At 36.9% G+C, this 25,537-nt stretch overlaps 1 protein-coding gene across 4 annotated transcripts in view; it reads right to left on the bottom strand.

Moving 5' to 3' along the window:
• Positions 1 to 7,336: 7,336 nt before the first annotated feature.
• Positions 7,337 to 25,537, bottom strand: part of LOC134541485 (regulator of G-protein signaling 7) — a 111,493-nt gene continuing 93,292 nt past the window's right edge. For 2 of the 4 annotated variants that reach the window (XM_063384975.1, XM_063384974.1), the window contains exons 11-13: positions 24,356 to 24,542; positions 21,958 to 22,050; positions 7,337 to 13,847 (exon numbers count right to left, since the gene is read on the bottom strand). In XM_063384975.1, coding sequence (XP_063241045.1) covers positions 13,782 to 13,847; positions 21,958 to 22,050; positions 24,356 to 24,542 — 346 coding nt within the window. In that variant the 3' untranslated portion in view covers positions 7,337 to 13,781. Of the gene's footprint in view, positions 13,848 to 19,843; positions 22,051 to 24,355; positions 24,543 to 25,537 lie in introns of those variants that run through there. The other 2 variants (XM_063384973.1, XM_063384972.1) reach the window with 1 other exon arrangement.

The raw sequence follows: 25,537 nt of genomic DNA, 5'->3' as shown, positions 1-25,537 counted from the left end.
TTTTTTTTCACATGTATTGTACAACTGTGGAGTTGGTTAAAAACCAGTGATTTTAAACAAGGGACCTTACAGTACAATAAGTTCAAATTAAATTTAAATCTACCAAATTTAGACCAAAGTATCACTCACTTAGATTTACTACACCTCTAATTTACGTCATAAACAGTAGGAAATCAGTCATGGCATATCTCATTTTTATGATTCATGCTTTGCCCAAATTTATGTTTCATAATGTATGTGGCAGTATTGTTTTGTTGTTTACTACATAATTGACACTCTACAGGTCCCATTTCTGTATGGTTCTAACTGCTACAACGACAAATATAATATGTGGTTACGCTAGATAAATTGTAATTATTTCGTATGCTTTAGCCCGAATCAAAAGGAAAGGAACTTGTGTGTCACTGTCATATTAAAACTTACTTAAGCTTTTCCTATTCAGAATTAAAGTAGTTCAATATTGCTGTATGCAAAGTTACTTGCTTACGCAATCCTCCAACATACACTGACTGAATTTCTTCATGGTACTTACAGGCATAGTTTTTTACTGTAACAATATGTAAAGCAATTTCGGTTGCGGACAATCCATTTATACAGAGAGCCAAGATGTTAAACATCAAAAATTACAACTCAATCACAAAACATACCACTCAGTCACACACTTCTTGATAGAGGTGCCTCACGACAGAGGTGTAAGATAGCATAGTTCGAGATTCTCAGCCTGTACCTAATTATTAAGTGCACATCAAACTCGGCATATAGACAGATTTACTTGGAAACAATAAAATAATAATTCAGAATCTAAATTACAAAACATTTCACAGTATTAACTTACGTGACATAGCGTTAGCCTAATAAACACTCTCTCCGAGCGACTGGCTCGGCTCGCCGGGCGCAGAGATGCACGACACAGGGCAAAGCACTCAAGGTCAAAATATCTAACGCGCATTATCTGTTTTGTAAAATGGCTGGCAGAAGATAAAAACAAAAATAATATACAGAATGAAGCACCCAGTGAAATACATTTTTTTAAATATAAACATTAATGTTTATTTTCTTATGAATAAAGTACGATTTTTAGAAGTTGAATAAATGCTCTTAAGTTAGATGAAGTCATTATATTATTTTCAGCGAGAGCATTTTGAAACATTAGGCAGCGCAAGGAGTCCCGATATATTTGTATGCAACTTCGTCATATTTTTTGAATAGCCTACTATGTCACAATAAGTGAAAAAAATAATGGAAATAAGAATGCAATTCGACGATATTATAAGGGTTATATATTTACTAGCTGCAGTACCCGGCTTTGCCCGGGCTGAACACCGGGTGATATATTGTCCGCGAGTTACAGCAAAATGGATAGCGATATGTCCAGTGTGTTGGACATTAAGAAATGATACATAATTACTGTTTGTGTATCTGTGACCTATGATTTTCTGTTTACCCATGGCGATCGGTTGAAAGGTTTAGAAGTTGATGCGCTACAGCGCCATCTAGCGGCGAGTTACAAAAAAAATGGATAGCATAAAAACCTTCTTCATGATAAAAACACTTCGATGTGCCAAATTTCATGGCGATCGGTCAAACGGTGTAAGAGTTTATCGACGTCATACTTGCCAACATCCAATTATATATATTCTTATATTTCGAAATTTTAGGGCTTTCACTTTTGCGGAAAGTGGATGTTCAGGACCTCGAATGGTTTGGAACACTCCATCTCGAAAGAAATGATATTTGAAATTCCTGAAATTTTCGAAATTTTGGGGCTTTGTCCCCAGAGGGGGAGTGGTGATTTTGAGGACCCTGAATGGCTGGGAAACAATAAAAATCGAAAGAGAATGATATTTGAATTTTTTTAAATTTTGGGGTTTTGACCCCTGAGGGGGGTGGGTGTGTTGTTGAGGACCACGAATGGCTCGTAAACACTCCAAATCGAAAGAGAATAGGCTTTTGGAAATTTTCCGAAATTTTTTAATTATTGGGTCTTTGACTCCTTGTGGGGGGAGGGTAGTTTGAGGACCCCGAATGGCTTGGAAACACTCCAAATAGTAAAAAAGTATTCTTAAATTTAAGAAATATTTCGAAATTTTGGGGTTTTGCATCCCCCCCCCTCCCTCAAAATTGGGTGGGAAGTCGACTTTGGGTAAAAGTTCCACCATGCCCCGGACACTTTAGTTCGTAATGACTTAATTTTAATACAATTTCCTCCAATTTTTCGAAATTTTGTGGCTTTCACTTTTGTGGAAGGGAGAAGGGGGGGGGGGGGGGGGGTGGAGTGGAGGTTCAAGACCTCGAATTTTTCGAAGCACTCCATCTCGAAAGAATAGATATTTGAAATTCCTAAAATTATCGAAATTTTGGGGCTTTTTCCTAGAGGGGGTGGGGTGTTCGAGGACCCTGAATGACTCGAAAACACTTAAAATCTAAAAAGAAAGATTTTTTAAAAATTTTAAACTTTCGAAATTTTGGGGCTTTAACCACCTGGGGTTGGGGGGGGGGGGGGTGATGTTGAGGACCCCGAATGGCTCGGGAACACTCCAAAACGAAAGAGATATAAAGGAATATAAGAATGTAGGCATTTACTGTACTCCTATCTACCATAATAACAATATTGACAAATAGAAAAACTTATTACCTACCTATTAATAATTTTCTAAATAAATTAATAAATAACTCTATGTTTAAGAATTTACGTACATACATAATATTAAACTTCAAACTATACAAATATAAATATTAGTAGGCCCTACCAACCTATGAATAAATTTCGAAGAAATTTATAAGTTTACGAATTTATATACCTACTTAATATTAAACTTCAAACTATCCACACAATAAAAACCTAAGAATATTAGTGTAATTAATTTTTTTTATTTGTCATAATACCTAAAATACGTATGTTTCCAAAATAAAACAAAGTATAAATAATGACCAATTTGACAAAAAAAAATTGTACAACTCGAATGACATTGAAAACATACACGTGAAATTTAAAAGAATTATGAGTGCCCTAGGTAGGGAGAAAAAATATAGAAGAAATTAAATTTAAAAAATGGGTGCGTGTACTTAGGTACGCGCATGAGAAGTTATACTTCTTTGGCATCATTAAAAATAGTTTTTAATTGCATGCAAAAATATTGCGTGGAGTCCCTCCGCGCGGAAGAAGTGAAACTTCGTAATGTGGAAATGAAAATAGGAAGGGGTAGAAATAGATTTTTAGTGAAATCATATTGTATCAAATCAAAATAAAAAAATAAAGGAAATAAATGTGTAACGATTCATAGATTGATCTTCAGAGAGAGAGAGAGAGAGAGAGAGAGAGAGAGAGAGAGAGAGAGAGAGAGAGAGAGAGAGAGATACCTATTGAATGACTATAAAACTTATTTTTTTATGAGAGCAGATTTTCATGAAATAAATCATGAAATCATTCAACGATAAAAGCTGTTTATTTAATTAAGCGGACGGGTTCGCCCGAAGGAGAAATTTGACGCGGCAAGACCTCGTGGACATAGAGAAATGACACACACTCACTATTTATGTGTTTATGAAACATGATTTTTTTCTGCAATTTAAATTGTAATATACTAAAACGGTATTGAAAATTGAAACAAATATGGTGACACTACAAACTGTCAAGATCTTTATTTTTTTCTTACTCTCTACTTAGTTCCTTACAATAGAAAAACGTAACGTAATGGCTTGAAAGCTATTGCACGGCATGCATAGAGGAATGACACTAACAGTTTGTATATCTATGACACACATTACATAAAATTAAGATATATTTTTTTAACACGTTTAAATATATATATATTTTTTTTTAGACAAAATATAGCCTATGTCCATCCCCAGGATATAATCTATCTCCTTGCCAAATTTCATTACGATCCGTTCAGCCGTTCAGCCGGGAAAAGGTAACAAACAAACAGACAGACAGAGAGACAGACAGACAGACAGACAGAGTTACTTTCGCATTTATAATATTAGTATTTATGAGAATATTTTAAGGAAAAAATATTAACTAAATATTTTTGACAAAAACAATTTTTTTTTGTGAAGACGCGTCGTTGTAGATGGAAAAGAAAGGTCCATTTACAGTTCAAAAATTTTCATCACAAAATTTTAAGTTTTCCGTACCATGAAACAACTAGGGTCGGCGTTACATTCTACATCAACATACAGTATGTACGAAAGATTCATCCTTGGATCGTCTTTCATCAGATACACATTCCTAAAATAATTTCATTTCTAGTGATGCATTATTTTTAATTGCACGTTTCCTTTGAATAAGCACAGCAAGTTTAAAAGGAATGTTGCCTCAAATTTACATATATACGTATTACAAAAATTTTACGAACGATTGTTTCGTCAATAGGCCCTACACGTGTTATTATTACATTATAGGAAAGTTTCACAACAAATGCTGATAATCCTTCGATTGTTTAATATTAGTTATATAGAATACGTTATACATAAAACATGTAAAAACGACAGTGTTCATGAATATCGTAAATAGAAAAAACCTGATATACGACAACGGGCCGGTTTTATTAAAGCTTTAAAATTGGTATTATCATTAATATCGATATTAAAGAAGGTAACATAAAAAAATCAATTTTAAAATTTGAGATATTTGCTAAATATTTTCATTGCAGGGTTTTAGGTGGTAAATGTTTTTTGTATAATTCCAAAGCAAAATTTAGGATTGCAGTTAGCGTAGCATCGGTAGGCAACACGTAGTTCATAGTCAGCAGTCCGGAGTCGCCAGTCAAAATTACATAACATGACCAAGGGAGTATTTGATTAAACCACATCATCGCGAAAGATTTTCTGATAGGTGAAAATATTTTGACAGCTGGCGGTCTGGCAGTCCGAAATGAAGTTCGATGATATCCCACTGCTCGACTGGCGACTGCTGGACTGCTGTCTGTGGAACAGTTTATCTCCGACTGCCGCCTGCCGGTTGCAAGTTGTCAAACTGCGGACTGCGCATTGTGAATAAGGTCCTAGATGCCGAAACGTCCGGCGTCGCCTCTTCGTAAGCAAAAGAAACTAAAAATTGAACATTTATATCCAAATGGTTTTATTCTGCGGGCTATAATGTCAGGCATGCAGTCCGACTGCCGGGCTCGGGTGCTTGATGAGAATGTGACGTGAGACGAGTGGAACGGTATGTGCACAGACGATAACTTTTTTCCGCGATGCGTAACACGCCAGCGCACAGAGAGGTTTAAGTGACACGAGATATTGGTATAAACACAGCGTCGTTTTTTTCTTATTTTAGCGGCGGCTACACATTACACGTCTCTTAGTAACCTGTGGAATTCGTCAAGGTTTTACAATTAGCAGCGGCGATAATGCAATATGATACTTTTTTTGAACCGCTCTCACGGAGTTCCGTTTGTCAACTGTGAGTCTGAGCTTAGCGAGATTGACACGTGTACGTCTCCGAACGCATACACTTCCAACTTCCAGAACCGCACGTATGTTGCTAGACTCCGACGTTTATGGTTTGAATCACCGGAAAAAAAACATAGAAGTGTGTACTAATCGTACGGCCATTAATAACATGCAACAAATGCTATTTATGACTTATTATTCTTGTTTGCTGTATAAAAATTTTCAAATGTGTAGAGGTGTCCCCACTACAAAATATCACAGTCAGCCATGGACAGCCGGCAAAATACTATTTGTTTTAATTGTGACTATAATGACAAGCTTCTATGTCCAAATTAAACTTACACTGTCTGAAATACTGCAATATTTATGCATGTTTGCACACACCGAACAGTTTGTAGCTAATTGCTTTGGGCACCAAATTCTGCTTACCAAATAAGAACCCCCCCCCCCCTCCAAAAAAAAAGGCTCTTCTTATTCTTACGTTCATTCACAATTGCAGTTAAAAAAATACTTTTTTAAATGTTACGTGAAATTCTTTATTTCAACTTGGCGTTTTTAAAATGGTTAAATGCATATTTTGGTTAAAAGTGTTGATTGCATATAAATTTATACCATTAAAAATATTAATGGCCACATATAAAATAAAATAAATAAATACGTAACTAACAAAGCCATATAAAATCGATTTGAATATATCACTTGTATAATGAAATATTACTTATGCCCAACGATTTGGCGTTTACTTCCTTTAATGGTTTTGTTCTTCTTCCGAGGTGCATTCTGTCGTAACCTTGCCTTATGACCCCGCCTGCAGTCACGCTGAATTCTAAAGTCGTTCGGCCTCAACACAACTAACTGTGGAATACGCGTGTACTCAGCCCGGTCTGGTGTCCACAGGCCCGCCCTAGCCGGGGTGAGTATTCAGTCCGGGCAAGCGAAGCACAACTGAAAGAGGACAGGAAGAAAGGCAGCGCGGAGACCCCCCTTCATCCTGCCTCGTCATCCAAGGTCAAGCGGCCGTGGCGGCGCCACATACCGGGAAGAACATTCGCGCAGCACACGTCGTAGAAATCACGGTTTTTCTCAAAATTTTCCGTTGTGACCTAGTGCAAATTATATACGCAGCGAAAGAGAAAGGATTGGTGCACGATCCAAAAGTGGTTTTACGCAATAGTAATGAAAACTGTGAGCTTGGCGTGCCTCTGAAAATACGCTAATTAGGCTTATTCAGCATGCATTTACTAATCGACTATATGTCTGAGACATCTTAAACAACTTTAGGATCATGCCCGGTACCTTAATCTCTTTTATATCCGAAATCGGTAATCGCATGTCAAATAGTTTCGATAAAAACAACTAATTGTTAAACCTCTGCAGCTCACTTTGCACTGCATGTAGGCGGGCCCCTTAAACTTCACAGATAGTATAAGTGTTGGAATAGTTAGGTTTTAAAACTTTTTCAAATTTATTTATTGAGTGTTAGAAAGCAAAATTTAATGTTATAAGCAGGAAATGCACCATTTGTGAAACGTTATATGTAGGAAATAAATATATTGTGCTTATGGGGAAAATGCCGGGACTTAAAAAGAAAAGAAGACATAAGTAGGAATATTGTAACAGAGTTCTACTGTATTTTCTCTCTATAGTACGAGACAGCCATAGTAAAATTGTTCACTGCAGCTAACTTAAGCAAAAACAATTTCTTCATGGTGAAATCTCCCCTTAACAGAGGCAATAAAGGTTTTTTTTTGTCAGTGATTCTGTAGATATCTTCGACAACTTCCATAGTTTCCCCCAGACTTTAGTCACACTCCCCAAAAACTTATTTGCCTATGCTGCAAGAGACATCTGACACAGAAAATACTGTAGACTCATTAGTGTATTACTAAATTTCTTGATAGCATTGGTTATTCAAATAAAACTTTGAATGCAAAACAACAATAAAATAACCCTACTTTATTTTTTTTACTTATAAAGCATTGTAACCAGGAAAATTGTTTGTTACATGTATACATGGAGTACTTTCATTTTTTTTTACAAATTGATCAAAATATTTTATTAAGATTGCTTCAAATAGTCTTTGGTACAGCAGATACATGTATAATTTTTTGTAAACTTTAAGAAATTGGTTTCCGATCACTAAAGTTCCTTGGTAAAGAATCCTGTTACGTACATTCACACAGTCCATACTTGAACACAAATGCTAAGTAACTAAAGTACATTTGGATAATATGGCACTTTGCCATCATCACTGTAATAGAAACAGTCGTGCCAACATTGTACCTACAAATACACACTTGCGTAATAGCAAAACATTGGCTTGCCGTTGACTTAAAAAAATATATATATTTTGTCTGTGGGGTTTGTTCTTCACCATTTAGCTTCAATAAACTTTGTTTTGAAAGAAAATTTACGTGATGTGCAAAAAACTTTATTGTTGCAGTACAGTGAAACTCCAGTTTTACACTTCTGACTGTCCTTGAAAAAATCGCACAAAATGCAGGACAGTTAAAAATCTATGAAGGTGGAAAAAAGGTTCCATCATTTATTGTATGTTTGGGGATGTTCTGGTGCATATATTAATGACATCGTACACATACATCCTGGACTTATATTTTAGGGCTAAATATAAGGGAATTGTGGTGGAGGGGGGAGGCAGGAGATGCTAGACTTGTAGTGATGAATTTGTTGTTATAGAGAGCATGACTAAGGTACTTCATTACTTGCATGAAACTTCATGGACTTTCAAACAAAGCCTGAAATGACTGAAGCAAAACCATCTCCTTATTGTACCTCAGTTAGCTAGTTATTTATGTTTTTATGTATTTCTTGTTCTGCATGCAAAACAATATTATTTTAGGCAATAGATTTTATGTGACAACCATCAGGAAGTGTCACTGTGTGTATTGTACTGTGTGCACTAGCCATGCTGACTCAGATGGAATAAAGTTGATCATCCGAGGAATAATAAAACATAAGGCAAACTAAATACATGTAGAAATTGTATCAATTTAATCTAGTTAAACATAATATTTTATTTGCAGTTGACAATGACAAGACAGTTACTAACAGTGATGATGGCATTAATAATAGCAACAAAACAATTCACACTGACATAACCAACCTGAGCTAACTTAAACTGAAATTTGCACTATACATATATATTTTTGTTGGTACAGTGGCTGCATCATGTAATCTCTTGTGATACCTATTTTTGTACATTACATGCACACTTTTGATACGACACCCTCCTCATCTAAACTATTCTGAATTAACGTGCAAACATCACATTTGTAAATGCAACAGATCATCCAGTGAAGTGACACATCACTGGAACTTGTGAGAGTGCCGTAATACAAAGACTCAGCCTGAGGACTTCAAAAATACATTTCACTTTTATTTTAATATGAAAGGCCATACTACAGTACTCTTAACTACAGCATAGCATTATCATCAAGTATTTGTAAAGTTCAAATTGAAAATCTGATTTAAGATTTTTGAAACTGGTTATAGTCATATATATAAAGAAAAATATGCTCTACAGATGGGCCAATTCACTTATAAGTAGGACCTTGTACTTTTCGCAAAAATATTTCCAGACCAGAGGCACTATTCTTGGTGCTGTCAGAATAATTCCGCTAACGGAATTGCTTAATTCAGACGGAGATTTGCTAAACCCTATTCTTGAACACTCGCTAGCGGAATTACGTATCGGAATTACGTCACAAAACTGTCGGAATTGTTCCACCACCTCCTTTGCTGGTGAAATCACAATTCCGATAGAGATTTGAGAGTTTGCTGTTTTTAGGAACTTTTATTTGTTCATAATGGAGGCTTTGTTGTGGTTCTGAAATATTTTAAAATTTTGTGGATGGTTGGTTAAGTTAGGTCAGCTACATTTAAAACCACCAATAACTTATCCACCTTGTTATATTATGTTATGTATATTCGGATAAAAATATGTGACGTGATACTGTAGGTAGGCCCATTACAGAGCTGTTGATTATTTGATTGAAATTTAATTTATTCCCAAAGGAAACCAAAACATTCTTTATATAAACTCATATGCGATGGGTTTAAGAATATTTCCAATTTACTGTATTTAAAAATTGTAACACGACTGCCATTTCAACCTTAAAAAATTTGTGTGTTCGTGAGTAATAGTTTGTAATTGAAGTACAATTTAAAGTCTAAGAATATTATAGTTTCTGTGATTGGCAATGTCAGTTTCTTTAATATTAGGTCACGAAAGGTATATTTAAATTTTTTATTGCATACTTAACATTTTACCTACTGTACATGAAAAATATGGAAATTTTTGCTGTGTAAAAATATGATACGTATTTGTTATGTTTTGTGGTAAGTACTGTTACGAACTGGGAATCTGAGCCGTGACGCAAGCCACATACTTGAGCGGGCCCTCCAGCGGTAGTCTGGCCCGGGTGTCTCACATGGCCACTGACATGTGCACATTAGCGCGACTGGACCTGACCACCCCTACTCCTCTTCCTCTGTGTCATCCTTCCTTGGTACTATCTATCGCTGAGCGATCTTGGGAATTCCACGGGCTGTCGAGTGGAGTGGCATGAATAAGCACAGTCTTTCTGGACTTCACAGGCATTGGGTCGGCCCGGGATAGCGCGACTTGTCACAGCCGCTCTCATCGGTTCAAAAATAGCGCCACAGGTACTTAAGCAGAGACGCCGGCCTCTGCGGGAGTCCCACGACAGTTCCGGAAGTTTGGAGAGTTCCACGAGTGAAGGGAAGTGCAACATCAGCGAAGAGGGTGAGAGACCCCCTCGAGAGTGGCGCGACACAGAGCGATGGGAGCAAGAGTGCGGCTGAGTGGCGCGAGACTGTGTTGTGTGGACAGGCGTGAGGTAAGGGGCGAACCACTGTTGAGCTTAGCTCCAGTGAGGAGTGCGAACTGTAGAACTGGACAGACATTGACTAACTTGCGAATAAACATTTTTAAGTGCCAGTAATTTGTGATTGGACATTTTTAAGTACAATTATTTATTAGTAATGTGCACATTAGTAATTAATAAACTGTAATAAAACTTAATTGTACTATCCCTTACGAACCCAGTTCCCCCCACATTAGTTCATGAGTACTATTACATAGTTTCCGTATAACGTAATTCGTCTTTTACACTAAATACTAAAAAAATGTGTCACGTTTTGATTGGATCAGAACTAGAGTGGTAACCTAATAAAGGCTATGCTCATTTTATTCGTAAAAAGTACATCTATTCAGGAATTTACATGCAGTCAGAATGAGTCCATTTATAAATGAATTTCGCTCAGTTACAATTGATTGTGAAAATAAAGTTTATCCTTTTATCCCCTTCCTATCTTGCAGACTTAGCCAGTATACCTACCATGCAGGTACACACATGTGGAAAATATAGTTGAAAAAATACTCCAATAAAAACCCACACAAGTATTATTAAATAAATAACGACAGAAAATATAGTCGATGAAAGATTTTCTGATAATTACATAGATTGTTTCTAAGAAGCCTCTACTCCAAACATTAAAAAAATTCTCCCCAAAATAAGTGCCAAATAGCTGTCCATAAAAGTGAACATTTTGTAATGATTTGCAGTGATTTTAAAAATTTTAACGTACACATTCATAAATGATTCATTGCACCAAGAAACAGTGCATAAAATTTATTTTCACCTCAAAGTATAGGTATACAAAAATATGACACGAGTTGGATCCAATTTAGCAGAAACTATAGACTAAAAAAGGCATCTTTTTAAGTGATAAGAATTTTTTAACTGCTAAATAAACATGAATCTGTAAACATTTTTGTAAATATTTGTTTGTACTTTTGCCCACAAGTAATAAAGTGACATTTGCATAACACAATAGTATTTTTCCCTGCTTAAAACAGATTTTTTTCATAAAAGTCAGAATTTTTTCTTTCTTGGGCATAACTTTACAACTCATTTTTAATTATTATTTATATATTCATACAGATTACTTCCACATTCATCAAAAGAGACAGAAATAAATAACCGAGAAAATTGGGTTGTAAACAGTAAAAGAAATTATAGAGATAAATAGAATGGAAAAATAACACACTTTCATGAGAAATGCTGCTTTCCTTATTGTGATTGGACTTCTACCAGTGACGTCAACACTAAAAGCAACGTTGCCCCACTTCCATAGAGACTTTTCATCACGTGACAATGTTGATTCCGATAGCCGCTATTGCAGTTACAAGAATATACATTTAGCTGTCTGTCGGAATGAACCTTGAGTTCCGCCAGCGTAATTATTCCGATAGCATCAAGAATAGGGCCCCAGCTGTGTGTTAAAACTTTGTAGCATTTTCTGTGTTTTGTGGTTGACTGGGTTTGTTTCAAGAACATGTCTAGTACCAGCACCCAATCATAGCCATCCTGTGTGGAAGCAAAAATGTCCCGAATGGCCCGGCCAAATAGGTGTGCCTTCTCTTGCATATGGCCACCAATTACAAGGGAACAATCGCTAGCGCGGGCATAATTTATTGCAGTCTAATGAGTGATCCGATTATTTCATGAAAAATCCATGCCCCTACTTATAAGCAGCTTTCGGTACAATTTTCAGATCCAGACATTTACCAGTTCTATTCAGATTACCATGTGAGGAGAAAGACTGTTTTGACTTAATTCGTCAAACATAATCCTGATCTATTCCACTCCAAGTGAAATCATTAAAACAAAACAAATTAATACAACCGATGTAAAAGTTAAAATCAGATAGAAATTTTTCATTATTTTTTGATTTTACAACTCTTAATTTATAAAAACCATGATGTAAACTAAGAATTGAAGTTACAGCTCACTCGGTCAATGCAGACTAAGTACTACAGCATTGCCTTAAATTGTGTTCTGACATGATAGTAATGGCATTGACTAAGTTAACTATAGCAGTTTCTTGCTCAAGTACGTACTGATTAGATCACACTATCCAGTCTGTTCCTTTGACAAACATTCAATGTTTGCAAACATTTCATGTTATAGCTGTGGTTACAACTCCACCATGCTCTGAGATGAGTGTCGAACAGTGTTACATCGCTGGATGGCAGAGGAAACAAAAAATCAATGTGATAAACTATTGAGCATTTCCCTAACACATTCGGGTAACAACTTCTACACACTACATCTCACCCATGTGCACACATGATGTACATATCTTAAAGTTCTGAAACCACATATATTCTAATTTAAAAACTGGCTCAAGACACCTGGCTACTTGTTTCAGCTGTTCTAGCAGTTTTGGTGTTTGTTGGTGGTGCTCGCTGATAGTCACGTAGGCTGGAATACATTGGCAGTCCTCCAGGAACCCTACGTCTTGTTCTTGTTTTATAAATTAAAAATAACAATTTTAAATATAAAATAAATTCTATTAAGCAATAAGGTTTCAGTCTCAGTTATAAGAAGCTACACTAAATGCACTTAAGAAAATTAATAATGAAAATGTATAAAAAAACAATTTAAAAAATAATAAATATAGCTATCTTAAAGTTTTAAAAAATACTTGAACACGGTATTCCTTATATGACAGTTAAAATATATATCAGTCATACCCTCAGTTCCCTTATTTCACACAATATTAAGTACAGTATCATGTCAAGTTCTGAACTAAACACAGGGTGGACAGAGTAACCAAGATTCCTACAAGATAAATATTTCTATTTGATTGTCCTGAATGGTAGATGTAGCACAACAGACATGATTTTGCATAACAACAAACTACAGTAAATGCAGTTAACTGGTTGGTTGCTAATGCAACACACATATAATTAAAGGTTGCTTGCATTGTAGTAGGTAACAATTTTTATTCCTGAATGCTCTTAATGAAAACTATTTAAGGAAATGTATTTACATCTGACATCCAGGCTGCATGTGTTATTTGCAACATTACATTTTGTCTTGAATGTTTAAGAGAAGTTGACAACCCACATGAGAAGTAGAAATCTTATTTTTACCTAGTATGAGTTGTCTTTGAAATTTTAAAGTCTCATCTTTATGAGATGATTACTTTCTAGCGGAGACATCCGGAGGTTTAACCTGTTGTTCAACCTCTTGACGCGCAGGATGCTCTCGAGAACTCATCAGCAGAAGCGAGAGGCCAGGTGGCATGGCCGACAGCAATGAGGAAAAGGTGGGGAGAGACTCCTACTTGAAAAGGGCGGGAGACACACAGTTACACGGCACGATGCGGCCATTTGGTGGCCGGTGGGGCCCGACTCGGAGATACTTCTCCTTCCTGCTACGATACGACGAAAAGGTAGAATTATAAATAAGCTCTCGTGAAGTCTGAAGTTTGTTTGTCCAGGCATGTGCTGCCCCCCGGAAGAGTCTGTCGTTGACACACTGGTTTGACTAGGACGTGGCCGTCTCTTTGCGGGCAGAGAAGGACACGATGGATCGAATTCCCTTCACCGATGTCTGGAAAAAAAATCATTTCTCTCAAGGTAACCACAAATATGCCCCTAGGTATTCACTTCTAAAACAAAATAGGTGACTTGTCTTTCAAGGGGTTCATTTCAGATGAAGACATTCAGCTTTGAGAGACACTGTGCTCAGATTCAAAACTGTTCTGTCAGTAAGATCTAGCTTGTCAGAGCTTTAGCAACGCAACAGAAAGTTGAGCTTTCTTATGCAACTGCAGAAAAAAGCTTATTCCTTAGTAATTTAATTAGTGGTTGTACACTTCTACTCTACATTTTAAATAATATGTCTACCTCTTGCAACATTCATTACAACTAAGTTATTTTTCTTGCATTCATTTATTTTATTTGGCTGCATTTCTCTTAGACAAAACACAAGGGTGTGTGTAGAGTCCACGTGCGACCGAAGTGAAACTTCTTATTAGGTATAGTTAGACATATATAATTACTGTTTTTTATTGAACAAGAGTTAACAATTAAGAATAGTAAGGATGCAGGTATTATCTCAAATGAAAAAAAAAAACTGAGGAGTAGACAAACAAGCAGCATTACCAGAATTCCGTAGCATCGCTGCTGTGTCATTTCTACATCGCCCCTGCCGTCTCGTACACTACCGGTTCCCTCACCATGTACCTAACTATTCCTCTTATGTGATCAGAATAATTAAGCTGGTCTAATATAAGGAACCATCTCAGCATTTAGCCAGAGTGATTATGGGAAACCATGGAAAATGAAATCGGGTTGCTAGGACAGCAGTTTTAACTCGAGTACTTCTGAATATGACACTGCACCATCTTGCTTTCTGCTTTACTCATAACTGGATTTAAATACTCATAACTGCATTTAATAAAACATTATCATATACACCAATCCCTCACTTAGCACGTCTTCAGAATGCGCAAATTACTTTAGCGAGATGTTAATTTTACTGCCCCAGGAAAAATAAAAGTCGGCATTATGCCACAAAGTCTGTTACAACTCTGTAAACAACAGATGTACCGTGGCATACAGCTAGCCATACGAGGGAGGAAGAGATGCGCGCAGGTCTGACTACGCTATCGGCTGTTGTACAAACATCAGCTATGGCAAGTGAAGTTGCGGTTATGGAGTGTGAAGTACCAAATGTTTTTACGTCCGCGCATATGCCACCGTGCCGTACCATTGTTACCTGGCCACAGACTGGGCTGTGGCAGCCTAGCCAGTGGCTCGGAACTCCCACAAATACAAGCAACTAGAGATAATACAAACCAATATTTTTCGATCACAGTCCAAACTGTGATTGCTCCTTTTGAATATCTGTCATTTTTTAGCTGTGATCCAATCACAGTTCAAGAACTTCTTGTCTGTTCTAATAGTGAAAGTAATAATTGAGCAAGTGGCAAGTACTGACATAACTTTACGATTGCGAGTCGTTTCTTAACATGTACACATAAAAGACAATATTTAATGAATTGATAGTAACCAATGTATTTAAAATAAACTGCAAAAAGAATGTTTGTTACAAAAAAATAATATAACAAAAGAGTTTCTTAATTATTGAAGTAAATATGCTGTATGTGCTTCAGAGCGAAAATCACTAAAGTTCAATTATAATATACAGTACTAGTAATGTTAACACTAAAAATTAAATTCAAATTGTGACTGAAAATATAGCGTCCTTTTCCTTATCTTCGACAACAGTTATAATAACTATACACTACTAAAGAATTGCTCCAGAAAACATTATTATTATACAATAGTAAATTACAAATGAAAAAGACTGAAAGTCTGTATTTATTGTGGTGGGAACAGGAGATGCAATCTAACGCCAAGTGAAGACCTATTGGCGTTTAGTTCATCTATAAAGCACTTCAATGTATTCAGGAAGTTGAAAAAATTCCCAGACGGTAAAATAAAATAAGATGTGCAGCTATTAGTGTTTTAGGAACAATCACATTTCATGGGAACCGAAACTCTGTTGCTATTGGTGGTTTAGGAGCATTCACAGGTTAATGAACGTGGCCTTGTCATTGGTGCTATAAAAGCAATAGCAGTTTTCATTCACAGTTTAGTTAAAGTGAACTTGCCATTGGTAGTTTGGGAACAATCACAGTTTCAAGGGATCTAGCTGCCTGCATTACTATTGATGGTTTGAGAGCAATCACAGTTTACTGAAAGCTGCTCTACCATTGGTGGTATGGGTGCGACCGCAGTTTCCGAACTCCTGTATTTGCCACATCTGCTGGAGCGCTAGTTACGTCGCACTCAAGACTGCGACCCTTGGTATTGCTACTCTGATCACAGATACTTCGCGAGATGAATCACAGACTGCGACTGCGATTTTTCGATACTTGCAACTAAATCACAGGTTGTGATTTTACAACCCATCTCTACAAGCAAAGTCTGCCTATTCATCTGCTGGTAACTGTACGTGCGCAAGGACCTGCAGTTGGAATCATAGTGGAATCATGGCTTCCAAGTGAGAGCGTAATCCATAGTGTTCAAGAATTTAAGGCAAAACTAGAAGTATTACGGCGTACAGAATGTCATGAAGATCACACTTATGTTGGTTGCACTGATTTTAAGCAAGTCAACTGTGCGCACAATCGTACAAAATAAGGAGACTCTATCAAATGTTTATTTAAGTCTGATGCTGTTGGTTGTACCAGCGGAAATATATTTCACATAAGATACCAGAACAGAAATGAACATATGATTCACATGGAAAAAGTTGTTAAATGAATGGTGCAATGAAAAAAATATCATAGGCCTGATAGGATTGATGTGAAAAGCACTTTAATATTTGAAAGATGAAAACGTAAATATCTGGACAGTAATATCGGTTTCACTGCCAGTCAGTAAAGGAGGGTTTGGAAAGTTTGCGGAAAGGTACGCGACGTGAGTTAAAGGTCACCCCCGGGCAAACAAGTCAACCAGCCGACTGACAACAACTATCTCCCGTTACACTGTGTCGTATTTGTCATACAAAGTATTCAATGGTAGGCTTATAAAGATAAATGGTGTGACATATTTATACAGAGTGTTATTCTACACATTTATATTACGTAAAGAATATTTCCCTACACATTTTGGAACACATTCAGTAAATTAGCCTTGCTATTAACAGAGACCAATGCTTCAGAATATGTGATTTAGGATAAAACAAAAATATTTACGAACACATTAGTTATGCTAAGTGAGGGATTGGTTTATGTCTTAATCATAAGCCTGTAACTTTATTTTTAATATAACAATAGAACTGGGTAACTGAAAGGCTATTACTGTCACATTATTGTGACTATGATTATAGATGTATCTACTGGGATCTAATCCACAAATGGAAATATGGAGATGCTGCAGTAAGCCAGATGGTTTTTTCACGGTACTCATAATTTTTTCATACTAAATGCTGTTCTTCACTGCTCCACCTGATCCTACTTCGTCACACATTTCTCAGGTGTGAGCCTCCGTCATAGCAGACAGCTCCAAATGAATTGAAGTTTCAGTTCATCCATGCTGACCCTGCTTTAATCAGGTAGCATGTGCCACGCATACACTGCCTCAATTCCTGTGGCTTTGCAATCCCAGAGCCGTGAGGAGGTGGCAGCTCCAATGGTATAGATCAGGAGTCGGAAGACTTTTGAGCGAGATGAGCCAAAAATTAAGTAAACAAATTCTCCAAGTTTTTAGAGAGCAGCAACATGTATTTCCCTTTGTATCTCTGTCGAATTTAATGACGACATAAATTAAAATATTTTATTCACAAATTCAACATAAAGTCTTAAAAATGAAGGCTACTTAAGAAAAAATCACATAATTAAAAAAAAAAAATTGTAGTTATTAGTAGTGGTGCACCGATATGACTTTACCGATTACCGATTCGATTACCGATTATGAGAGCAATAATCGGCAGATATTGATTCAGTTACTGATTATAATGAACAAATTTTTTTAAGTGTAATAATGCACAGAAATTTTTTTATTCCCATGTGAATTAAATTACAAGATTAGGTAAAATTGAGAATACAGTTACAATAACAGTATAAAAATATATAAAATACACAATTAAGTTATTGCAAAGTGTAAATTAAATTAACTTCTATTTATATTTTTTATTGTAAACAACTTGAACTACAGTCTAATAATTGTAATTTAAAGTGAGTAAGTTTTTGTTGTGGAAAACTAGCATTATTATCGACTATCACATAAGGTTGCATCGAGAAATTACCGTTTAACAATGTAAACATGTTGCTATATTTTGTTCACTTGAGTTTATAGAAAAATGTTTCCACACTTCACTTTTTTTCTCCCTAGTCACCATCTCACTATAATTATATAAAAATGACTCAAAACCAATTCTAGCACATGTGATTTTATTTATGTTGACTGAATTTATAAAATTATAAATACTTTTTCACTTTTCACGTCACATACAAATAACACAACGGATAATGTTACCAAAGACGCCCATAACGAGTTTGTAAAACGCAGTGAGAAACTCTGAAAGGTATCGGGACCACGATTTTGAACCACTACTATCGACTCGAAAAGATCGATTCTCATAGACTTCACTGCAACTGCTTGTATTTTGATTGCGTGCCATCTATTTTACGTCTCTGGCTATAGGTATTAGGTAATGTACAAGGCCACTAAACAAAAGACAGAACAAAACGTCGGTCTAATTAGCAAACCTCGTAACTCCACTTTTTGTCAAAAATTGGTTTTTGGTACTACTATATACTCAGTTATGTGTTCTATTACCATTCCAAAGATCATAACAATAAACAATCCCTATGGGCTACAATCCTATTTTCAGAAAACCTCTTATCTCCAGCTGTCGATTTCCTGCATATTAGCATACCTCGTAACTCCATTTTGTTAGTAAACAAACACAGTGTTATTGTTGGACTGTCTATTAATTGTTTTTAAAATACCTAATATTCTAGTTGTTTCGATATTGTTTGTACGTATGGAGCAGGTACATTTTATTATTATCTCACACTTTAACTATTGTCCATCGGTTATTTATGCATACAAAACACTTATTGCAATAAATTATACTTTTCAAACTTTTGTAATACAGGCCATGCTATCAAATGTTTTTGGAGGTAATGTCTAAACTATTTTATACGATTTAGCTATCCATTCTTCATTTCAGAATGTCAAGAGCCAAGAATGATTTCGGCATGGATCTCATGAGTACCCCTTGTAGAACATCATACATTCTTTAAGATATTGGCACTTTCATTGTTTTCTTTTACTGTTTTCGATTTGAAAGCCAAAGATGGCTTCTGTTATCTGTGGAACGAGACTGAGAGGGGCCTTGGTTCAAATGAGTTTGCTACAATAATTTGCAACTTCATCTTGTCGCAACTACCTTTGAGGAACGATGCCGACAAATTGATACTGTATAGTGATGGTTGCTGCTATTAGAACAGAAATGTGACTCTCGCCAATGCACTCTTACAGATATCTGTGACAAAGTGTGTAACGATAGAGCAAAAGTTTCTGGAGGTCGGACACACACAAATGGAGGCAGACTCCATGCACTCGAAGATAGAAAATAAGCTGAAAAACAAGATGATTAATGTTCCAGCTGACTACATTGCAACTTGCAGGGAAGCATACAGAAATCCACGTCCATATGAAGTTCATTATTTGATCACAGTTTTTTTAAAAAATTTGATCATGCTCAAGTGTATAGCTCTATCAGACCAGGCAGAATAACTGGGGATCCATGTGTTACCGACATCAGAGCCTTGAGTACACTCCAGATGGGGTTATTTCCTACAAGTTGGGTTTCACAGAAGAGTGGAAGAACTTGCCTATTCACAAAAAGAACATTCCTGCTAAGCTATTTGATAGTTTGCCAGCACTGTACACTGAGAGGCTGAAGATAAAGAAAACTAAACACGACCATTTGCAGTCCCTTAAAACAACTATGGAGTCAGACTATCACTTATTTTATGATAGCCTTCCTTTTCAAAACTGAAGCATTGATTTTCTTAGGGGTAATTTTTTTTCTTCCAATTTGTTGGAGTAATATTTATTGCCTCATTTATCAGTATTTAAAAGCTAGTTTTATCTTGATCTTCTTTCAAACGAATTCATAGTCAAAGTTGATTTTATGTATTATACAATATTGCTGTTGTGTATTGTATACTGTCCTTACTGTTCAATATCAGAAATAACCCTTGTATTGTTAGAGATACTTTTTTATAATACACGAATAAATTTGGTGCTATAACTATTAATCTCAAAGTTGTTCTAATATCAATATGTATTAAGTTTACGCCAATAAGAAGATTTATATCTTATCAAACCTCGTACCTCCATATTTAGTTTGAATTTATGATTGTAAAACCTCGTAACTCCATTAAAAAAAGGTTTAGTAGTTAAAAACTGACACAGAGTTTATTGACAAACGTCAGGGGGTGTTTTAACTTTTATGTGATGAATTAAACACATATTTAGTACAAACAAAAAAGTTATTCAGTTTTTTGCTTCTCTTGTAAAATTTGTCTTCAGGGAGTTACGAGGTTTGCTAATTAGACCGACGAAAAGACGAAACGTAAATAAACGTGTAGGAAAAATATATTTTTTTATTGTTCGAGGCAATGAAATTTATTAAACTTGACGAAATATCTGTAATCTTGATATGACGGAGTTAGATGAATTTTGAAATATATACAAATATTACCGTATTTCGTCCTAAAATGTGTAACAAAATATTACACGGTAAAAACCTACTTAATTACGCCGGGACGTAGATAATCGGCAAAGTAATCGTTAAGATAATCGCCGATTACGATTAATCGGTAAGTACCCATAATCGCCGATTACGATTCATCGGTATCCGCATCGGTGCACCACTAGTTATTAGTAGAGCTCTACTGATGAAACAAGACAACCTAAATTACTTTAATTAATTACTGAATAATGAAAAGCTCCTGGGCGAGTGCAGTGAAGGGGCGTGCGATGGTAAAGTGCGAGCGTACAAGAAGTTGAGGACGTGCGTTGTGATTGTGCTGTTTGATTTTGTTTAGCTTTTTTTTGTGCTGTCTCAGCACAGTGAGTTGTAGAGCTGTAAAATGCTATAAAAAGAGCCACATGCGGCTCGCAAGCCACGGTCTGCCGACCCCTGGTATAGATGATTATGCTTGTACCACAATCGTATTTGGTTTGAACAACACTGGATTGTTCTGGTAGGCGTGGTGGTGCGTGGATGGTTTTTAAGCGACCGCGAGTGGTTAATAGGGGCGGAAGCTATGCCTCTCGCCAGTGGTAACACGTAGGCTAGGAGATTAATGCACTTAGGCACACTCGGCGGGCTCTATGCCGTTCGTAACTAGAGTTTTTGAGGTAAAAGTTTGTACGGTACAGAGGTCAAGAAATGAACCCAGTTACATGTTGAAATTGAGAACAAGAACCTTGACATACACAGTGCGAGTACGAGACCATTTTATTTAAGGGATACTTTTAATTCAAGTAAGATTATGCTAAGAGCCGGTTGTACGAATGATGCTCTCTCGCTTTCTCTCACTTTCTAATTGTTTTTAGTTATGGATTGTGACTAATGTTATATTTTGCTGAAGTCATCTGTAATCGTTAACGCTCAGTTTGTTTTGGAACCATAAAAGACTAACTTTAAGTTTAAACTTTTATTTGTAAATGAATGTACTTTGCTTCTGAAGTAGTGTTAATTTATTTTTAGTTTATGCTGGTCCTTAATTTTTAAGTGGTTATAATTCCTTTAGAAGCATCCTGTAAAGGGTGTGTGAAAATTAAAGATCCTATGTATGAACAAATTCAAATTTTGTTTGAATATTTTTATTTCTTTTTTTGCTTGCAAGTATATTTTTCCAAGAATTAAATTTATTTTTAATTCTATTGAACTACACTTTTTCCCACTGTGTGTGGTTCGGACTTGGTCTTATCACTGTGCACTTACAAATCAGAATGCATTTGGCTTGCATGAAATAAATGCAGTTCCCACATACCAATCACAAGGGTTACACCCAATCTGCACTTCACTCTGTCGGCACTTGTAGAGGCAATGTAAAATGTATATTTGGGAGACATCGAGACAAAACCAAGTTAGTTTTACGACACACAACACAGAAACATACCTTTTTCTTCGACCCGTTGAGGAAATCTTTATACATTTCTGAGCGCAGGTACCTGGAGTAGCTGTCGCTCTTCATTAAATGGTACACGTGAGCCTGGAGAACAAGTAAAAAAAAATTTTTCGTTACAATCAGTGTCGGTCCAGTCCCCAATCTAGACTAGTGAAACTGATTGCCTGAAACCCAGAGTTTTATAAAACATTGTTAAAAGTACACCTTCTATGTGCCTGATAGGGCCAGAGATGGCAGGAAGTAGACAGGAACTGTTTCTTCTGAAGGCGAAGTTCAGCCCTCTTCCTCAATGAAGAGACTTTCAAAAGGAATACCTGTACACTGCTTCACATACAGAGAGAGAGAGCAAGCATTTAAGTGGTACACTGTCCCTGCCAAGAAAGTGGAGCAATGGGGTGCATACCTACTGTATTGGTGTGCAAGTTTAACAGTTTATTTACAATAGAATTCAGTTTTAGGTGGCTTAGTTTCAAAAATCTCCTTATTTCACATACAAAAAAAAAGATGTTACCTAAAAGGTTTGATTTTTTTTACAGTCTTACATGTATGATTATTATGATTTTAATGTGATCTGTAAAAGATCAATTTGCAAATGTTGAAACCCAGTTCAAAGAATTACTTTTAAATACCAAAAGTTATGCTCTTGTCAACCGGGCCTGCGCCCCAGAAGCCTGGTCAGCCTCCGCCACCTTCCCCCCCCAACCCCCCCCCCCCCCCCCCCCCCCGTCCCACTTCCCGTACTGGCAGCCGCTCCGCCACGAGTACGTAGTCCGTAGTCGTGTGTTTGAACAGCGCGCCACGAACTACTTCAAGAGAGCGTTGTAGCGGCAGTGCGATGTCCCCCTAAATTTGTAATAATTATATTGTATAGCTTTTTATTTTTTGCCCATTCATTTGTGTCGCCACTGACGGGCGGGAGGGTATTTGTGTTGTTTAGAATATATGTTTTAGTATGTAAGTTAAAGACGTTGCCGGGCGGACCTGAGCGGATCCGAACACGAACGAAGTTGACATGTACATGTAATTTAATTAATTAATAACTCTAGGTTAAATAGAAATAGAGCTGTGGGAGAACGTGTATTAATTTTAGGCGTGTTTTTGTATTTCTTTATATAAGATTACAAGGCACTTAATCGGAAGGGCGTAACGGTAATCTGGCAAGGCAGGAAGACGCCATGTTGTTCCGAGGGAGCCCTTCGCTCAGTCAGTTCTCCACCGCCAACGACCGAGGTAAGACGCTGCCTTCCGCACCCGGGGACTTCACTCTTTGTTCGCTGACTATTAATTCCGTTTTCTGCTTAATTCTTTCAAATCTCTTTCACATATCCCCGGGGCCTGCCTCGGTCAGGGACTGTTTAACGTAATCATTTTTCAACTCTTAACTTGTCTTTTCACGTTCTAATATGTAATCGCTTGTGCAGGCCACGTGCGTGGGACTTATTCCCGCGTTCCAATTAGGTGCCTGGGATCTTGGAGACGCACCTCGTGAGAACGTGTACGGGAGTACGTGCCAGTATTAAACATATTAATTCTAATTGTCTCCTTGTATTTTTTTGCACCGACCACGTGGCGACCTATACCTCGTGAGCAGGTGTGTGGGATGCCTGGAGAGCCCACTATTACGTGTTATACCATAAGCGTGCCCGACGCTGAGAACGGGTCAGGTCCGAGTGTACTACAGGAGTTAACCGAGGGTCCAGTCTTGCCTCACACGGGCGACATCACGCCCTGAGACGGATGATAGCCGGGTCCACGTGTCCTTCAACATGGTGGCGCCCATTACCAAACACCGTAGCGACCCTCTTGAAACCTGAACCCCGACAATGTATTACACTTTTTAAGGCCAGCTATGTTATAACATACACATACCAAGCAGTATTTCTGTCCCCCCCCCCCACGTCTAAGAACTCATTAAGATTTCAACTCTAGATCCTTATAAGTCATTGAGAAGGCACTCAGAAAACTGCAGGAGGTCTACGTTCCAAAACATTAAATAAGACAAAACACAATTAGCGGAACATTTCTGATACCAAACCTATTTTGTAGCTTAATAATTACGGATTTTCGAGATGGCAGACGTGATGTTATTCAAAATGGAGGACATGACATCTTAATGGTTGAGGTCATGACCTAAGCGGCTTACTGGGGGCTTATAAATGGGAAATTTAAGCCTTTGAAATTTTTGGGAAATAAAATAAGAAAATTTCCCTCAAAATGGGGATTTTTCTTTGAAATATGGAAATGTATTTTTTTGGTCAAAATGTTTGGCAAATCTATGGCATATTTAGAGTCTTTTTGGCAAAAATAGGAAAATTTTGAAGGTCAAGGTCAAGGTGATCAAGGTCACAATGTTTGAGTGTAAGAAATGAGAAAGAGCAGGCATGCTTACCGCAGCAACGTCAAAGCTCCAGCGGTCCGGACTGTCCATGTTGCGCTTGGTGATCTCGTAGGAGTGGGAGTCAACGTTGATGGGGCAGCTGGCGTCCGGAGCCAGGAACTCTGCCCATATCTCGTCCGCGCGGTGCCACACGTCCTTCTGGGGCAAGGCCTTCAGCTCCTGCACCGCCTCCCAGAACCTGCGACCAGCACGAGGGTCTCGCACGTGTCCTCCCGGCGTCCCGGGTTCGCACCTTGGCCGGCCTCTCCGGCCCGCGTGTTCAATCCCTCTCTCTCTTACAGTGAGGCAGCCGAGTCCTCTACTTCTGCCTGAGAGGGGGACTCGGCACACGAAAGCCATGCTTTATTACCATCTGCATGTACAAATTATAAGGCAAGTTTTGTGGTTTTCCTCCTAATTTCATGGGAAGAAACTACATTTACAGTCTAGTATTCACAAAAGTGTTTTATGTAATAGTGAAACTTTAAATTATAAAATTGCTAATAACCATGGGTGAGTGTATTTTTGAATCACCACCACAAACAAGTAATCAACATTTTACATATACCTATGTATATATTTTGGCTAGAAATTTTGTTCATTTTTGTTCTTTGTTTTATTCATGGTTGAATTTTTATGACTACACCATATTTACTGTATGTAATTGTAAATGTATATGAGTTTATTTGATGTTGAATTTTAGGAACCTCTTTAATTGTACAAATCAACTAAATAAGTTCAGTAATGTTTTTTATTCAGTGATTAGAGCACAGTAACAAAGCTTTGGATCAACTCTGCACTTGTTGGCTGAACCTCGTGAATTAATTTGAGTAAAGGAATTTGTATGTTTCAGAATTTTTGAGAGCCCTCTAGGACTGGGAACTGACAGTTCTGATGCAGGGGTGTGTTTGCAGTGTTGCCGAGCAGTCGAGCGCTGTTCAGGCCTTGTTAAGGCTTATCTTGCACAGCATGTTGCATTATTATTCAAGGGTTATTTCTGTTGAACAAACATGACTAGGAATAAGATTAATATATGGTGGATTGTGATAAAACCGAAATAACCCAAAAAGTATGTCAATACACCATATAACACTGAAATGCAAGTTAATACAACATTTAGCACTAAAATGCAACTAATTATTACTTATTATTAATAATTATTTTTTATTATTATTTATTAATCAAAATTAAACT

This window comes from Bacillus rossius (genome assembly GCF_032445375.1).
Source record: "Bacillus rossius redtenbacheri isolate Brsri chromosome 4 unlocalized genomic scaffold, Brsri_v3 Brsri_v3_scf4_1, whole genome shotgun sequence".
Classification (NCBI taxonomy): Eukaryota; Metazoa; Arthropoda; class Insecta; order Phasmatodea; family Bacillidae; genus Bacillus; species Bacillus rossius.
Note: the sequence above shows the minus strand (reverse complement) of the source record. Positions and strands in the feature narration are given on the sequence as shown.